The 19,245-nt window shown below is 39.8% G+C and overlaps 1 protein-coding gene across 3 annotated transcripts; it reads left to right on the forward strand.

Moving 5' to 3' along the window:
• The first annotated feature begins 9,704 nt into the window (after nt 1-9,704).
• Nucleotides 9,705-17,538, forward strand: LOC131242299 (uncharacterized). 3 transcript variants are annotated; one of them, XM_058240867.1, is made up of 7 exons: nt 9,705-9,755; nt 12,477-12,525; nt 12,619-12,865; nt 13,257-13,400; nt 13,498-13,603; nt 13,682-13,796; nt 17,157-17,538. In XM_058240867.1, the coding sequence occupies exons 2-7, from the start codon at nt 12,478-12,480 to the stop codon at nt 17,193-17,195; spliced, it is 699 nt and encodes a 232-aa protein (XP_058096850.1). In that variant the 5' UTR covers nt 9,705-9,755; nt 12,477; the 3' UTR covers nt 17,196-17,538. The 3 variants fall into 3 exon arrangements, with proteins under 3 accessions (XP_058096850.1, XP_058096851.1, XP_058096849.1); XM_058240868.1 differs by lacking the exon at nt 9,705-9,755 and adding an exon at nt 9,818-9,966; XM_058240866.1 differs by lacking the exon at nt 9,705-9,755 and adding an exon at nt 11,929-11,952.
• The last annotated feature ends 1,707 nt before the right edge of the window (nt 17,539-19,245 follow it).

The raw sequence follows: 19,245 nt of genomic DNA on the forward strand, positions 1-19,245 counted from the left end.
AGACGAGCTCACTACACGCAGCGGACATCGCCCGATACTTGGCTTCTGTGCTCGATTTGGAAACGGTGGCCTACTTCTTACACTTCCAATAGATGAGAGAAGTGCCGAGAAAGATACAATAGCCAGTGGTAGATCTTCGTGTGAGAGCGCAGCTGACCCAATCAGCATCCGAATAAGCACGAAGGTCCAAAGTCGCCGTGGAGGAGAAGAACTGGGATCGATCTAGAGTTCTACGAAGGTACCAAAGGATGTGCAACACCGCAGTCATATGAAGAGTCCGAGGAGCAGAAACAAACTAACTGACAACTTGAATCGCGTAGACAATATCAGAGCGAGTCATAGTTAAGTAAACCAGACTCCCAACCAAACAGCGGTATAAGTCGGGCTGTGCAAGTAGATCATCATCATCACGGTTATAGTGAACGTTAAGTTCTAAGGGAGTCTAAACTGTCTTCTGATCCGTCAATGATGCCAATGCGAGAACATCATTGGTATATTTACGTTGGCTGACCAGGATCCCACGGTTGGAACATGAAAATTTAAGTCTAAGAAAGTATGTTAGATGGCCGAGGTCTTTCATCTTGAAGGATGATTGCAGAACTTCCTTTAAAGCCTAAATACCAGTAGCATCGCTACCAGTCAGGAGGAGATCGTCAACATAGACCAGAACAATGACAATTCTGTGAGCAGTGGTGTGCAAAAATAAGGATGGGTCATGACCACTTTGAGTAAAGCCAGCATTCGTAACAATATCGTGAAAGCGTTGGAATCATGCCTGAGGTGTCTGTTTGAGGCCGTATAGGGCTTTCTTTAGGCGACATACCTTATTATCAGGGATTAAAGAGTCAGGAGGAGGTTTCAAATATACGGTTTCTTGGAGGTCTCCATGAAGAAAGGCATTTTTCACATCCATTTGAGCGAGTGGACATAAGCGAATAGAAGATATATCCAGAAGAGTACGAATAGTTTTCATCTTGGCTACGGGAGCGAAAGTCTCATCATAATCAATTCTATATTCCTGTTTGTATCCCCGAGCGACAATTCGAGCCTTGTATCGATCCAATGATCCATCAGACTTGAGCTTGACAGAATAAATCCATTTGCTACCAATTAGCTATTGGTCAGCAAGTCTGAGTGACAATGTCCCACGTATGATTATTATCCAATGCCGTAAGTTCTTCTGTCATAACCTTCTTTCAACAATCATGAGTGGTTTGCCTGAGAGTATGAAGTAGGAATAGAAACAGTATCTAGAGTAGCATTCATGGCAGACATAGAGCATATCAAACGATCAGGCACTCGATGTTCACGAGCGGAACGACGTATCGAGGTAGGTTCGGGATCTGCAACAAGTACAGTAGGTTCGAGATGAGTAATAGGTGGTGGATCTGTACGTGGTTGACGTGAGTAAACCTACAACGGATAAGGGAGAGTACTTGAGGCAAACGAAATTTCTGAAAAGGCGGTTAGACTAGGAAGAGATGAATAAAAGACAATGTGTTTAAGAAAAACAATATGTTATGAAACCCGAACACGACGAGAAATCGGATCATAACATCAAAAACCCTTCTGAGTTTTTCCAAATTTCAAGTACATACATTCGACCGATTTTGGAGATAGTTTGTTACGTTCACGTGGAGCCAGGTGAACATAATAGATACAACCAAAAACACGAAATGTGGAATATGTAAGAGGTAAGCCGGTGAGAACAAAGTAAGAAGATTTACTGTTCAGAACTTTGGTTGGCATCCGGTTAATCAAGTAGACGGAATGTAACATTGCTTCTGCTTAGAAAAAATGAGGAACACCCATAGCTGTCATCAGGGTGTTGGCAGTTTCAACAATATGACGATTTTTTCATTCAGCCACGTTCTGTTGTGGAGTATCAGAACAGGTGGTCTGATGAATAATCTCATGCCCTTAAAGAAATGTACAGAAATCGGTTGAGAGATATTCCCCCTCTGAGTTAGAGTGGAGAGTTTGAACTGGAACCTGAAATTGAGTCTCCACCATAGAGTGAAATAACTTGAATTTTTCAAAAACCCATGACTTCGATTGCAGAAAGTAAATCCAAGTGTAACGTGTGAAATCATCAATGAATATAACATAGTATCGTAACCTAGAGAGAGACATAATTGGTGAAGGACCCCAGACATCCGTATGCACAAGTTCAAACATAGAAGAATTTTGTAGTACTTAGAGAAAAGGGAACACACTTACTTTTTGAAAGACAACAGGAAGAACAAGAATAATCCAAATCATTTTTATTAAGAGAAATATTCCCTAACAGGTGAAATTAACTGAAGTAACCGATCAAAATGTGGATGACCTAGGCGAAAGTGTCATAGTTTCCACAATTTATTTGCCGAACAAATATCTGATGAAGATGGAGAAAAGAAACAACGAGCTGGAGTGACAGATGGATCAAAATCCAGCACGTACAGACGACCATGCCGCCTACCTCTCCCAAGTACCTTCCCTGTTGCCAAATCTTGCACAAAACAACAGTTGAGAAGAAATATAACTAAGCAGTTATTCGATGTGAGTTGACCAACTGAAATTAAATTGGAGAAGGGGTTAGGGACATGAAACAGATCATGAAGGGTGAACTGGCGATAAACATAAGGAAAGAAAGTCAATGATCCAATGGACTGAATAGGTAGTCTAGTGTCATCTGCAGTAGAAATAGTCTGATTGCCGATGTAGGGACGAATGTCGCAAAGATATGATACAACACCGGTCATATGATTGGAAGCACCCGAATCGAAAAACCATATAGGAGATGGGGATATAACTGACATACCGACCACAGAAAGGGCGTGAACGATTTGCTGGAGTATCGCAGGAGTCAACGGAGATGAAAGACCTTCAACAGAAACAGTAGATGTAGAATTACTAACAGACGGCTCGGAAGAAATAGTAGCAGCAGTAGCAGAAAGAGCACGACCACTGCCACGACCACTACCACCACGACCACGGCCGAAAGAAGATGCATAGGCACGTGTATGACAGTCCTGAATACCATGACCAGTCCGTCGACAATAAGCATACCATTCTTTGCATTGAGCGACAACATGACCCACCTTGTTACAGCCACGACAAGCAAAGGAGTGGAACCACGTGTTGGTATAGTAGTGGACACAACAAGCACCATATCAGATAATCCAAGAGTTGAGGAAGAAAGAGAGAGAACTTTCAGTCGCTGTTCCTCAGTCAATAAATCATTAATAACCGAATTCAATGAAGGAGTAGGGCTACGGTTCAAGAGAGTAGCCTGACAATGCTCAAATTTCGGATGTAGCTTCATAAGAAACTGTCGAACTTGCGCACTCTCGCGCATAGTTTGGCATATCTTAAAGTTATGAGGAAATGTTGGATCCATCATAGTCATCTCAGTCCAAATTGTTACAATTTCGGAGTAAAATAATTGAATACTGTCGTCACCCTGAGTAAGGTTAATGAGATCCTGTTCCAGGCGGTATAACCGGGCCGCATTACTCTGTTTATAAATTGTCTGGAGATGCTCCCACATTGCCTTAGCAGTGCGATGGGGTGTGAGGCCAACAACAATGAACCGATCAACAGAATCGAGAATCTAGGTAATAATTCGTCCATTGTTCATTTCCCAATCAGCTAATTTGTCGGCATCTGTGGAAGTGGAGATAGTAACAGATCCATCAATTAGTCCCCACAAACCACGACCCTTGAGGAAGTTCTGAAAATGGATGGCACATAAAGAATAGTTGGTACCATCAAAACTACAACGTAGGGCCTGTATACGTGACAAGTTCTTGTCCATTGATTTGAAATAATATAAAGCACGCAAGGAGTTGTAGCAGAAGAAAGTCGTATAAGTACCGTACAGCAGGAGATACCCAAGGCGAAGTATCAACAACAAATAGGAGCTCTGGATCTGGAAAAGAGAGATCGAAAGTAATCAGCAATAGAGGCAACAGGGGCGTTGGATCTTGATCTGAATCTGGAAAATCGAGCAGGGGCGCTCGATCTGGATCTGGATCTGGAAAATTGAGCAGGGGCGCTAGATCTGGATCTGGAAAATTGAAAAATCGAGTAGGGGCACTAGATCTTGATCTGGAGCAGGAAAATCAAGCAGGGGCGTCGGATTTGGAGCAAGAAAATCGAGCAGGGGTGTTGGATCTGAATCTGGAGCAGAAAATTCTAGCAGGGGCGCTGGATCTGGATTTAAAATATTGAAAAATCGAGCAGGGGGTGGCCGGACGCAGCAAGGATGGTGGTCGGACGCAGCAGGGATTGGGCCGGATGTAGCAGAGATGATGACCAGATGCAGGGATGGTCGGATCTAACAGGTGGTGGTGCCGGTGATGATGGGGTGGCCGGATTTGGATTAGTAGGGCTCTGATACCATGTAAACTGTGAAGCCAAAAGATTTTCTGTATTTGAGACAACCCAATGGGGTTGAATATATAGAGATTACAACCATCTATATAAGGAAAACAATAAACTCAGAATCCTCTACCTATGAAAATAAACTATATAAGGTATACTAGTTTTACAAGGTATGTGAGCTGTCTAACATGAACAACCTTGAATCAATTCCCAAGCTATACCCTTGAAACCCTTAGAGCGAATTTGAAAGCCCTAAATACCTCTCAATCCTAATAACACCCAAATATATAGCCTTTGAAAGAATCACAATAAGATTTGGAAACAAATCCCGCAAATTTGCAACTCTATGTAATTTTGCGATACGCTCGATAACACCTTTGATGAGACTTCAATACCATCAAACTTAACCTTCGATGGCATCGAACCCACTTCGATGTGATCAGAATAACACTAAAGTAGTCTAGAGATAACATGAAATTTTAATTTTCTTCGATTGCATCGAGCCATTTTCAATGACATCGAACTTATCCTTTAATGTTATCGAAAATTCTTCGATGACATTGAAATATCACCTAGTTTGTTCCGCAATCAACTGGAGAAAATTCAAAAATTCTCGATGCAATTGAGCCACTGTTTGATGGAATCGAATGGTTTGTCGATGTCATTAACAAACCCTGTTTCTGAATGATTTTAAGACATCCAAAAAACAAGAAGTTGGACATTACCATATGTATATTTAGGTGCATGGTACACGTCGATACTTGGTGTTTGAGTCATTAAGAGAATTAACTTGTGCACATCATGAAATATGAACAGGTAACTTGATGAAGAAATTGGGGAATGGTCTGATCATAAAAAGGTCCATATCCAGCTCACGACGACCCATTGCCTAAAATGGCCTTTAGGAATTTGTTGGGCTAGAAATGGGCCGATGCAAGGAAAGTATAACAGCTTAAATAAATAGTTCATGTGGCCCTGCATTACAAAGGCTGCTAGCTCCACAAGCATGCTCCTTTACATGCGGCATGTATGCCAAGCTGAAAAGTGCGTCGGACATTTCAACTATGAATGATGGCGCCAGCATTGAAGATGGCTGCAGGCAAAGGTTAGGCCAGGCTGCTCATCAAACGGCCACCCCTAATTGATTTCCAGGGTTTTTGGATTTACAGTCCACATGTGGAACTTGATGAAACTTGTTGATTGTAGCCAACCTCTGTGATAGAGCATTAGCAAGATGACCCTGGTTTGTTTAAACTAAAATGAGAATATAGATTCCTACCAAAATGGAAAAATTGTGGATTCCAAGTTTCCAACACTGGCACTATCTTATTACGAATTGCAGTTTTAATTACATGGAAAACTTTAGAAAAGGAAACCAAAGGTCTAATGGATTCAACGCATCAATTTTCTTGATTTTCTGAAAATACCCTGGAAATGGAAAACCTATTTCCACCTCATGCTAACCTTCCATCTCTACTACGCCGATTAGCTGCGACCCTGACTGTTGGGCCCACTTTGATGAATGTGTTGTGTGTGTGTATATACACACACATGCGGTCCATCTATTTTGCTAGCTTATTTTAGAGCATGGTCCTAAAACATGAAGCAGATGCAATTCTAAGGTGGGCCACACTACAGGAAATAGTGGTCATTGAATGCCATCATTAAAAACTTGCTAGGTTCCCCATTAATGTTTATTTGCCATCAAACCTGTTGATGAGGTCACGGAGACGGACGCGGATTAGCTACTGACAGGTTGAGTTGTGAGACTGGCCACTGAAGTGACGTCATTGAGTTCAGAGTTGTGCCGGCCCCACTATGATTTATATGCTGTATCCACACCGTCCATCCATTTGGAGCGATCATTTTAAGGTAGGAGACAGAATGAGGCAGATACAAACCTGAAGGAGAACCGACCATAGAAAAGTTGGGAGAGAGTTACACCCACCATTGAAACCTTCCTAAGGTCCACCATGATGTTTATTTGAGATCCAACTTGTTTATAAGTTAACACAAACATGAAAGAAGGGAAAACACAAATATCAGCATGATCTGAAACTTTTGTGGTCATTAGAAGTTTTTAACAGTGGGCGTCAATCTCCCCACTGTTTTTTGTGGTGGGGTCTACTCCAATTTTGGATCTGACTCTGTCTCATGCCTTAAAATGATCTATCTAATGAACGGACGGTATGGATACAAAACATACATCATGGTGGGGCTCACATAACTAGGTGACGTCACTTCAGTAGGAGTCTCGCTGCTCAACCAGTCAGTAACTAAAATTCGCGCTCCACACGGACGATGAAGGGAAAACACAAATAGCAGATTGATCCAAACCTTTTGTTACAGGAAGCTTTTAATGGTGGGCATTCATTCAATCATTTCTGTGTGATCTACCTGACATTGCATCCGCTTCAGTGTTTAAACCATACCTGAAAATAAGCTGGCACAACCGATCGACGGAGTTGATGTACAATGCATACATCAAGGTGGGCCCGACGGTCAGGGTCGCACCACCTGGCTGGATCCAGGGTTGCTCCAGGGTTGCAGTTAGTCCGTGTTCTTTGGTAGCCCCGTAGGTTTTTAATGGTGAGAGTTCAATCAACACTGTATGACCCATTTGAGATTTTGATCTACCTAAGTTTTGGGTTTATATGATAAAGTTATCTGTAAAAATGGATGAACAGCATGGATGAGACACATACATCATGTTGGGCCCACAGAGCACCGACCATTAGCCATCATCTGGCGGCAGGGTGAGTAGCCAATCTGTTTCCATTTTCACTCTCTCTCCCGCGTCTACTGGCAAGCCATTAGGGCTGAAAGCCGGGCGGGTTAGGTTGGGTTGGTGCTCAACCCTAAACTAATCCAAAATTCCAATACCTTAACCCTAACCTAACCCAACTTGAGATTGGGTTGGGAATTCTCAACCCAAGCCCAACCCAAGCGGGCTCGGTTGGATTTGTCAGGTATATACATGCTGATAATTTTATTATATTTCAATATAAAACTTATTTTTTATATTTATAATTTTATTAATTATATATGTGATTATTTATTATAAAAAATATCAATTTTCTTTTAAAAAACAAGTTAAAATATAAGACAAATATTCCTTTAAAAGTCATATAACATAGCACCAAGTCTATTTAGGAGAGAGAAATCTGGCAAATCTTGTTAGCTTGAATCCTTGAAAATGACGTGGACAAATGAAACTTGGCATTACTAGTGTGCATTCGATACAAACGATCCACGCTTAATTATAATTTATAACTTATATATTAATCCGGTTTGGGTCGGGTCGGGTAACCCGAGGCTTCAACCCAAGCGCAACTCAAATTTTAGCGGGTTGATGTTTGTATAGCCCAAGCTTCAGACCGGACCCTTAACATCCTGCCTCGGTCATGGGTCGATCGGGTTTAACCCTTCAGCCCTACAAGCCATGGATGGAAGGTTTGGATTGTCCCGTCAAATCAACAGTCCCGCCCAACCATAGTTCGCACCGGTAGAACTGACGTCCCCTAAGGCAACTAGTTAGATTATCCAGACCGTTGATCTTATTGGCCAGGCCAACTATGGGTGGTGTCCGTAAAATCAAATCTCTCCGATTGGAAGATCCCAGGCATTCAATATTTGATCTATTTTCTGTTGAATGTGGACCGTGCAGGGTCGCGCGCACCCACAACTGATCATTCAGTCATTTGTTTGTTAAATAGGACCATTGGATATCTTTCATTCTTAACCGTCCAATAAATGTCCATTAATCAGATAGATGATCACGTAAGCGTAATTTTTTTTCATGATACATATGAACCGGGGACCCAAAACTTTGGACAGTTCAATTTGAATTACTTATATTCCACATATGCAATTTCTAAGTGCATGCGTATCATTGATCACACTCTGCCAGAGTATCAAAGTTATTATAATTATTTCTTTCCAACTTCTCCTGAGAAATTTGCGACTGTGGACCCCACCTTTTATCCAGCGGTTTTTATGAAGCAATACAAACTTAACTTGCGGACTTAGACCTTCTCGTACGGACAGCAAATTTGAGGATGAAACTACCCCTCCTTTCACGGAAACGGATTGGGTACTCCCCCTACCACCAGCCAATGGCGGATGGTCGGTTGTCTGTGGGCTCTATCATGACGTATGCTTTTCATCCATGCCGTCCATATGTTTTTCTATATCATTTTATGGTATGAGACCAAAAATGAGATACATTCAAATCTCAAGTCTACCACATTACAGGAAACACTGTCAAATGAGTGTCAACCATTAGAAACCTTTAGGGGGCCCACTGTGATGTTTTTGAGAAATCCTCCCGTCTAAGTTCATTCATAGGGTCATAGAGACCTGGATGAAGAGGAAAAACAAATTTCATAATGATCCAAAACTTCTGTAACCCTAAAAGGGTTTCAATGGTAGACGTTCAATTCCCCACTTCCTTTTACGGTGTGGTCCACTTGATAGTTAGATCTATCTTATTTTTCATCTCAAGCCTTAAACTGAGCTCACCAAATAAATGGACGGTTTGGATATAACACAGACCTCATTATGGGACCCACAAAACCAGCACAACAAAAAAAATAAAAAATACAAAGACTGATTTATTTATTTTTTTAAAGGGAGAACTTTTTCCCGTTACATTTTTCTCTAATAAATAATTATGGAAGTATGTATATATAAGTATATAAAAATATTTTTTTCTCTCTGTGCTTTTGTGGGTTCCATCATGAGGTCTGTGTTATATCCAAACCGTCCATCTATTTGGCAAGCTCATATTAAGGCTTGAGACAAAAAATAAGATAGATCTAACTATCAAGTGGACCACACTATAAAAGGCAGTGGGGAATTGAACGTCTACCATTGAAACCCTTTTAGGGGTTACAGAAGTTTTGGATCATCATGAAATTTGTTTTTCCTCTTCATACAGGCCTTTGTGACCTTGTTAATAGATTGGATGGAAAATAAATGCTATGGTGGGCCCTACAAAATTTTAACGGTGAAAATCAATTTTCCTACTGCTCTTTGTGGTGTGGTCCAGTTGACCTTGGGATATGTTTTTTTTTTTTTGTATAAATGATCTCGAAATATGGATGAACGTTGTAGATATAATAAATACATAGCTGTGTGGCCATGTAACTTTGATCTCTTTTGAGCCGTTCGTACAGCTCTCGGTTGGAGGAGCGTCAGCGCTCCCCTTCGAAAGGGAGGGAGGGGTATTTTCGTCCTCAAATTCGCTGTCCGTACGAGAAGGTCTAAGTTCGCAAGTTAAGTATAAAATCATTGGATAAAAGGTGGGGTCCACAGTCGCAAATTTCTCACTTCTTCTCGTCCTGGATACTGTTTTCTGCGTGAAAAATCACCCGACGATTCCAAAGGTATTTCCTTCTTCCCGCGTTACTTCTTTCCTAGCTCTTTTCTAGGGTTTTAGGTGCGTTTGGATGCACTATCGAATTGAATTGCAATCTCTTCTCTTCTTATTTTTCTTCATTTATAAATCCTGTCCTTTGGGCGTCTCTCCATCTTTAAAAAAGGGGAGAAGAAGAATACAGTTTGGGGCTTTTGCTTCTCTTCCATTTGAGTTTCGAGGTTTCCTGTAATGCTTAGGCGGAGTCTTTGAATTGCATAGTAGGTTTTTTTTTTTTTTGGTTCAGTTTTACAACTGGGATCCGAACTCTTGAATCGATGGGCCCCACCTTGAATGGCCCATGTCCCCCATGTTGGTGAAGAGATTGATAAATGTGTGAACTCACCATTTTCATTAAAGAAACAAATCGTATAAATAATACATTGAATCAAAACAGAAAGCAATAACTATATCCTATATTTCAGCAATATTCAAGCTGACCTATTCTTAAGGAATACTAACAAAAAAATATTCGGGAGGACTACATTCAAAAATACAATTGCAGTTGGAACTGCTGAAGCTGTTATACACCAGAATTGTTGACTACTTCTATATGCCCCCTCAAGATAGGCCACGAGTAGAGAGGCCAATCTTGTCCCGTAATAGTAGAAACTGAGAAGTAGGCAGTGGCTTGGTGAGAAGATCGGCAAGCTGATCAGCAGAGGAGACATGAGCAACTCGAAGTAGACCAGACTGAACTTGATCTCTGATAAAATGATAATCAACAGCAACATGTTTCATGCGAGAGTGAAAGATAGGATTGGAACTTAATTGGGTAGCACCAACAGTGAGACCAGAATTGTTGACTACTTCTATAGTTGGAACACCCTGGTTATGAATTATTTGTATTTTCTTTCTTAACCACGTATTTTTTTTTTTCGCCAAGTTGGAAGTTATCACACCAATGGTTTGGATCATGGAACAAATTGGCCCCATTTTCACAAAATGACTACTTACTATAGCTCCTTGCATTTGGGGTTTTGCAATCACAGACCTTTTATTAGTTGATCTGGTGCCAGCTTCTACTATTAGATATTTTAGATTTTAGTGAAAGTATTCAGTGTGAATGCGGATGTCTTAGTTATCAAGCATTCAATCTCCTTACATGTGGTGATGCAGGACGTGTGATCTAACTATTTAGATGCAGGAGATTATTAATGGATTAATCAAAATAAGTCAAATATAATAACATGCTATTCTACCATGATTAATAGAGTAGCAACTAGATAATAAAATTCAGATTTGCGTTAAATCACAATCCCACACAAGCATAAACCACATAAGCATAGAAAAAATATATCACTATGGTGTACAAATCTGTTTGATCTTAGATGAATATCCAGAATAACGAAACTTAAGATTGGATACTTTGAGATGCATAAGAACTAAGGAGCCTCCGTCATATATGTGTAATACCCGAGTTGCAGATAAGTAAATAGTGGTTTCTTTGATGGTTTCTCATTATATTATCATTTTTGCCATCAAAGCATTGATGGTGATGTTTTACTAAGTTCCCATGACTTAGGTATATATCCTTCTCATGCTTGTGCCTTTGTCATTTGTGCACCATTTTGTTGCATATGTTACTAGTAGACGGTTGGGGTGACTGTGGAGGAGAGGGCATGCTTATGGTGGATATGATATGACATGGTTCTGAAATGGGGTACCTGGATTCTTCCTTGATATGTAGAGTTCATGAGATATAAAAGGTTCTAAACAATGTGGGTTTAAAGATAGAAATGGGGTGCATTTGGATGTTCAAAATTGCAAGCTGCATTGATATTTTTCTTGAACGGATGTTTTTATTTTTTCCTATGCTTTTGGGGTGGCAAGGGAAATGAAAACTGCATTAGGCTTGATGTGGTTTTTCTACCTCTTACAACCGAACTGAACATCTGTTGCATACATTTCAGTTATGACTTGAAGTGTAGCTGGCATGATTTGGGGGAAAAGCATCCCATCCTGACTGCTTTAGTATTCAATGTTACAGGCTCACAGCACATGTACAAAAATTATCATCGAGAATACCGGTTAAGAGTTCATTGTTCCAGCTCTCTCTCTTTGATAACCTGTACAGAGGATGTTATTCAAAAAAATTTCCTATTTTTTTTTATCTGTTGTCTCTGACTCTCTGCTATACATGAAAAACCCTTCATGGTTCATACAGAGTAAGCACATCAGTCAGCATTCCCCATGTTTTTTTTTTTTTTTTTTTCCCCGTATACTCTTCTCCATGTTTTATCAAGTAATAAAGTCTCAAGTTAAGAGTCTCATTCTGTTATGCACACGTCTTAAAAAACTTGAATGCAATTCAGTTATTGTCTTTTAATTGCTGACTTCTGACTCATCTGAGCCAATGATAAACTCAACAAGAAAGTTGGCAAAGTTGGATCATCAACTCAGTCGAGTTCCTTGTCAATGAACAAAGTTGTTAAACATCATGTTTAAGCTTAACATAATTTATGGTTCCCTTTCCTTCTGTTTGTTAGAAGCAAAATTGTTCTGCTGGAATCTACCCTGCCTTTGCAGTCATTTCATCAAAGCAATACTGGGGCCAAGAGTATCCCTATGGACTGAAAACCAATGGCTTGATACCATATTTTGAAAATTTCTCCCTCATTTTGTTCCTTTTGGGACTTGTTACTTCGGTCTATGACAAGTTCTAACTGTGAAGATATATTTGTTGCTACAGGATGGCGAATTTTGGTGAGGACTTCTCACAGATTGATGTTTCTGAAGAGGTTGGGTGTAAATTCACTTCCATTTTCTGTATAAAATGCTTCATTATGGCAAAAGAATCCCTATCATGAAACCCTGAGATGTTATTGCTGCAGGAAAAAGATAAACTTGTTGCAGAAGTAATCCGCTATGTCCTTTTCAAAACGCACCAAAACTCAGGATGCCCTATTAAAAGAGATGAACTTACCCATCTGATAACAAAAAACTATCGCCAGCGTCACCTCCCAGCGCTTGTTATTAAAGAGGCAAGAGAGAAGCTCTCAAGCATTTTTGGGTATGAGATGAAGGAGCTTCAACGATCCCGTCCTTCATCAACCAACCAAATTCGTTCATCTCAACAGAGTGAGCAGATTATCACCATATCCTGCAATTCTCTTTGTTTTTCCTAATGGCATTAAAAAAACGGCTATCTAACAGCCACAACGTACGTAAGGTAATGGTGGGACCCATTACGATACACGGCTGTAACAGCCGTTATGAAAAAAAATGGTCCATAATGGGCCTGTGACAGGCTGATATGGGGCTGTAATGGTCCAATACGGAGTCGATTGATTTTCTTCCTTTCAACAGAAAAAAAAGAAAAAAAAGACCGTTACAGGGCCGTAACTGCCATTACGGGGTCCGTATTGCCCGTATCACAATGGCCATATGGCTGGCTGTGACAGCCACTGTTACCGTTATTGAATACCTCGGTCCTAAGAAGACTCCTACTCATGGTTCAAAACATATCCAGGTGCAACTTCCTACATCATCATGAGTCAGCTACCTGCTGATGTCTATAGCAAATATGTTGAGGATAAGGAGAATGCACATATGACTGGTCTTACCTTTGCTGTGGTCGGTATTGTTTACCTTTCAGGAGGTAAAATATCAGAAGGTATGTTTAAGACTTCTGTTTCTATCCATCCTCTAATAATTTTAGAGGTGTTGGATTCGTAAAGATTAGGGTTGTTCCAATTGTGAAAGCATTGCAGAAAACCTCTGGCGTCACTTAAGGCGAATGGGATTAGATGAAAGCGACGAAAGGCATCCACTCTTTGGAAACATGAAGCAAGCACTGGAGGCACTTGTGCAGCAGAGGTTTGAGTTTACCTTAATGCATCATACTTCTGCAACCACTAACCGTACTGAGCTAGTATTTTGGTTATTGCTGCATAGATATTTGCAGAAGGACAAATTTAATGGCCAGGAAGGCAATACTTTGATGTATGAACTTGCTGAAAGAGCAACAGATGAATCGGTCGGCGGGAGATTGAAAGAACACATAGCACAGGTATGCCTTAAAGATAAACGGAATAATCTGACACTTCTTACTTGGTTGACCAACTTTGTTGCGCATATGAGAGAATATATTTAATCAGTTTTGTGGGTTAAAAATATGAATCCGGATTGTGATTTCTGGGTGTCAGCAGCAGCTAGAGAATTGCTCTGGCACAAAAATTATAGGAAAAGTAATCAAACAACCTTTTTTTCATTTATTTGAATTAAGGTGAAGGAGGTCCACCACTGAAGCTATTTTCCTACTAAGACAGTTGATAAAGAAATATAGGGAGAGAAGGAAACATCTCCACATGGTCTTTATTGACTAAGAGGAAGCTTATGACAAGGTCCCTAGAGAGTTAATCTGGTGGGTGTTGAGTGAGAAAGGAGTTTCAAGAGGATATATCGACATGATTAAGGATATGTATGAAAGTATGAGGGAGCAGCAACAAATGTGAGGACCACTAGTGGAGAGACAAGTGAGTTCCCAATTACTATAGGCTTGCACCAGGGGGTCAACATTGAGCTCATACCTTTCTGCATTAGTTATGGACGAGTTAACAAGGCATTTGCAAGAAGAGATACCATGCTGTATGTTGTTTGCAGATGACATAGTTTTGATTGACAAGACGAGGGTGGGAGTAAACACAAAGCTAGATTTATGGAGATGTGCTTTAGAATCTAAAGATTTAAAATTAGTCGGACTAAAACAGAGTATATGGAGTGCAATTTTAGTAACAATAGGAATAGGAACGATGAATTAGTAAAGATAGTTGATTAAGAAGTTTCTCAAAAAGATCACTTTCGATATATTGGGTTGATAATTCATGAGAATGGAGAGATTGTGAAGGATGTTGCTCATAGAATACTAGTGAGATGGAAGACATGGAGATGTGCCTCTGGAGTTTTATGTGATCGTTGTGTACCACTTAAACCAATGTTGTCATATGATATGTGCTTATGTGATTGCATATGCCATTTTGACAGCATATACTGCATATGCCATAGTGGCAAAGGTGGTTTTATGATTATTGGGCATTTTGCAGTCACATATAGAAGTATGAAACTGCATATGCCATAAGTATAATCTTCCAACAATAAATGGCCGTTGGGACTTTTTTTTGCTTCTTTTTCTTTCCCTTTTTGCCTATATAAATAGGCACTCCCACCCACCATTTTGTTTACTCTTTTACTCTCTCATTCTAACATTCTCTTAGTTTCTCACTCTAATACTCTTACTCTCTCATTCTATTGCTCCCGCTATTCTCTTACTCTCTCATTCTAATACTCTTTCTATTCTCTTACTTTCTCATTCTAATACTCTCTCTACTCTCCTACTCTTTCATTCTAGCTCCAGCTATCCACTCTCCAGTCTCTCTTCTCTTATTCTAGCTCTAGTTATCTACTCTCTTAGTTGGCTTGTTATAGTCTAATAGATGTAATAAATATAACACAAATTTAATGTAATTGGTAATAAAAGTATTAAAAAACAATATCCTACACTCAATAGTTTTTACATAAATTTTCATATTTTTATATAACTTTGTTCCATTTTCCCTTGATTTTCCTTTAAAAAAAAAAAAAATTATATAAAAAAAAAAAAAGAAAGAAAAAAAGGGGGCAGAGCAATGGCATATGCAATTGTGCAATCACAAATGTGCGCAGACCCCTTCGGTCGCTTACGATCGTACATGCCATTTGACAACATTGACTCAAACTGAAAGGGAAATTTTAGATGATATTTATAAGACCAACCATGCTTTTTGAAAATGTTGGCTAGTTAAGGAAAATATGTTCATATGATGTGTAGCTGAAACGAGGATGTTGAGTTGGATGAGGAAGGATAAAAGTAGAAATGAATGCATTCAAGGAAAATTAGGAGTATCACCAATAAGTAACAAGATGAGGGAAGGTAGACTTCGATTTTATGATCATGTGCAACAGAGACCAAGAATTGTGTCAATTAGGAGCAAGTTCGTGTAAGATGAAGTCTTTAAAAGGGCAAGGGAAGGCCCAAAAGGACATGGGTGGAGGTTGTAAGAAAATATTTGATGACCTATGGTCTAACTGAAGTTATGGCTCCTGATAGAGAGAAAGGTGGAAAAGGATTCATTTAGCCGACCCCCAGTTAGATGGGATAAGGCTGAAATAATGATGATATATCAATCATCATCATCATCATCATCATTATTATTATTTTTGAAGTGGCACATGCTTAGCATACTAAATGTAGTTTAAAATTTCTTTTTTTTGTAAGTAGGCACACATTCAGTCAACTTGAATAGTTCTGGACACCCAGCGAATTTAATCAGTTTTTGAACCTGTTGGATGTCCTGTCCCAATGCTGAAGCTTCCCTATTCTTTCTCATGCCAAATCATATAAGAATCAATGGCATCTCACTTGAAGACAAACCGTTGGAATGCACATTTCCAGCATAAATAGTGACCGTTTGCATCTAGAAATAGCTGCTAGATCCTTAGATTTGCAAAATGACTTTTGATCAGATAATGTGAGATCTATGTTCTTATTCTTGGACCAAACATGTATCAATATGTGCTTGTGGTCATATGGTGTGAATTCTTCAAATATGGCCAAATCTAACTATTCTAGGGTCCTTCCCTGGTGGGGGTTCGCCACTTAAGTCAGCTAAGAAAATCATGTGTTGGGCAACAAGAGACGCATTTTAATTAGTGCTGCAAATCTGGCATGTACCATGAATACTGATATATTAATCTCTTCACTGGCTTATGTGGTATATTGTTGCAGCCTTTGTTGAAGCAGGACAGATATATTGGTTATAACTGATTTCTGTAATTTAATTTAATTTTTATATTGTTTATAAATTATAACTGTTTTTTTTTTTTTTTTTTTTTTTTTTGTGGTTTCACATTATTCCAAACAAAACTTTTTATTTTGGTCAAGGACCCAGTGTGTCCAACACCAATCAACTCTAGGAACCCTTGATTAGCTCACTTTGAATGGATCCGAACTGTCCAATTAGTGGACTCATGTGTTGGATGAGCCATTGCCAAGACCAGTGCTCACTGGGTCCCCTATTTTTGAACAGTCATGAGCAGCTAGAGCAACGGGCAGGGAAAAAGTTTATAGATGTAATTGTTGCCAACAGCTAGTTACTGCATTCCCTGAGATGGCCCATCAGTAGTGAGCATTGATACATTCTGAATGGCATTACATGCACATTTGATCCAGCTTAGTTCACCATTGCTATTATTCTTCTTATTGTGATTCTAGCTTAAAAACATGGGATGCCACTGATTCTCATGCATCAATTATGTGATTGGATTGCATTCAATTGCTTGTATGTTCTTATGCATTTAAGGTTTTAGATCTATGACTTTTGCTTGAAAGCAGATTGTGAAGAAAGATGTTGCCTCCCTGGAAGTTGATTGATGTCCAGGCCAACTCAACACAGTTCTGAATTTCAGTATCTGGTTCACTACTGGAAGTCTGGATGGCTTTTATTGCAGTTCGTGTGGAGCGTCGTTATCTGATATGACTTGCGGTTGCAGAATGGTTTTTTTGAAACTCAGGTGCTCCTTTAGTCATGCATATATCTGCCTGGATGAAGAAAAGCTTGGAAAATGCTTACTCATGTTTGTATTTTGCTAAATTCAGAATCTTTTAACACCAAATTGTGAAAGGTCGTTTTTACGGATTGTAAACCATTACACAACAATTGTTGCCAACCGGCTTGTTGGGTGTTTGGGCGTAATTGGAGTGTAGATTTCATGAATGTCAGCTTTTGGGGTTGGGGTTGTTTATTCGGCAATGAGGTTTGTTATCCCAATTCTGCAGGTCTTAGTGCTTGGGCCCCTAAACTTGATGGCCCGAGCTCCGGCTCTAGCTTGAAGTCCAGGCCTGGTGTCTGGGCCGGGCCAATGGTAAATGGTCTAGTCTATTGTCCTGGTCCATCCATCAAGTGGGCCACCGTTGTAAAGACTCACAGTTGAAAGACACGAATGAGCATTGAGGCCCAGAGACTCACCACACTTCCATCATCATAACCTATCTATGAAATAGAAGGAATGCAGAGAAAGGCTCCACCTTTTCGACCTGTGGGCTAGCCCTTGATCCATGCCATTTATTTCACAGGTCACAGTACGGATTGGCAACGGTCTGAAAGCTCAGATCACACTGCCTTGATTACCTACCACATGTTATTTCATAGGTCAGACTACGGATTTGCCAAATTTATAGAATCTCTCTATATTCATGGATTTGGGTGGGGTTAAAACTAAATCTCAAAAAAGAAGAAGAAGAGGTAATCGAGAGCCAAGGAATAATAGCCATGCTGAAAAATAACAATTTTGGACAATTCTAGCCCTTGAATTGGCGCACAAATAAACATTGAGGGGCGTTTGGATAGTAAGTTACTTAAGCTACTTACGCCTCAATTAACTTGTCTCAGTTTCTACTTATTAAGCTGAAGCGATTAAGTAACTTTAAGTTAAAAAATTACTTATAACTGATCTTAAACCAAACTTACTTATCTCAAACAAGTTACTTATCTACTGCTCCAAGTAGAAAAAGTAACTTATTTGTTGGTATCCAAACGGGCCCTAAAAGACAAAAATCAGGAACGGCTACTATTAATGGAGGAAGGGCTCATTTTTATTTTATTTTAGATGTTTAACATAATCCAATCATCACAAAATTTAATTAAGGGCCAATCAGATACGCATACACGAGGAATTTATTGATCCTCAAGGATATGAGCCTGGAGTTGGTAAAAGCGGGCCCTATTAAAGTGATCCAGACCGTTGATATGAAGAGCCGTGCCATGGATAGCGGGTTCCCCATAATAAAAAAATCCGGATGGAACATTCCACACCAAAACCTTTTACTGGGGTGCGTAAACAGACGGTTAAGAAAGAGTTCAGCCATGGGCCATGTTTCGATCTTCCAATTTGGAAATTTTGACAAATTCAAGATTCCCACGAAATCAACAGTCTGAATGGCGACAGAGGCAAAACAGACATTCTTCATGCTTCTCTTCGCTATTTCTCGCGAAAATAATGCGAGATCTGGCGATAAATGAAATAAAACGTCAGATATCTTCTTTTTTTTTTCGTTATCTTGTTAGCACACAAAACTGTCAGATCACGCTTCACTGTTAGCCACCCCCACTAGGGATCGATACCAAGACCTCAGTGTTGAAACCAGGTATCTTTCACTCAGTCTACCACTTGAGCTATGGATGAGGGTGTAAACGTTAGATATCTTGGCTTCAAGATCAGCTCGGGTAACAGCCAATTCCCACGCCGAATCTGTCATAACTTCCCATAACGCCTTTTGGCGTACGGGAAAGGCCGTGTGGCCCGTGTTTCATACCTGACAGAATGAGAACAAATTTGTTACTCTGGAATATGTAATGGTTCATACACACGCACTTATAAAGTATACACGTCACCTGTATCTGACTTAAAAAAAAAAACTGTAA

This window comes from Magnolia sinica, chromosome 4, assembly GCF_029962835.1.
Source record: "Magnolia sinica isolate HGM2019 chromosome 4, MsV1, whole genome shotgun sequence".
In the NCBI taxonomy this organism is placed as follows: domain Eukaryota; kingdom Viridiplantae; phylum Streptophyta; class Magnoliopsida; order Magnoliales; family Magnoliaceae; genus Magnolia; species Magnolia sinica.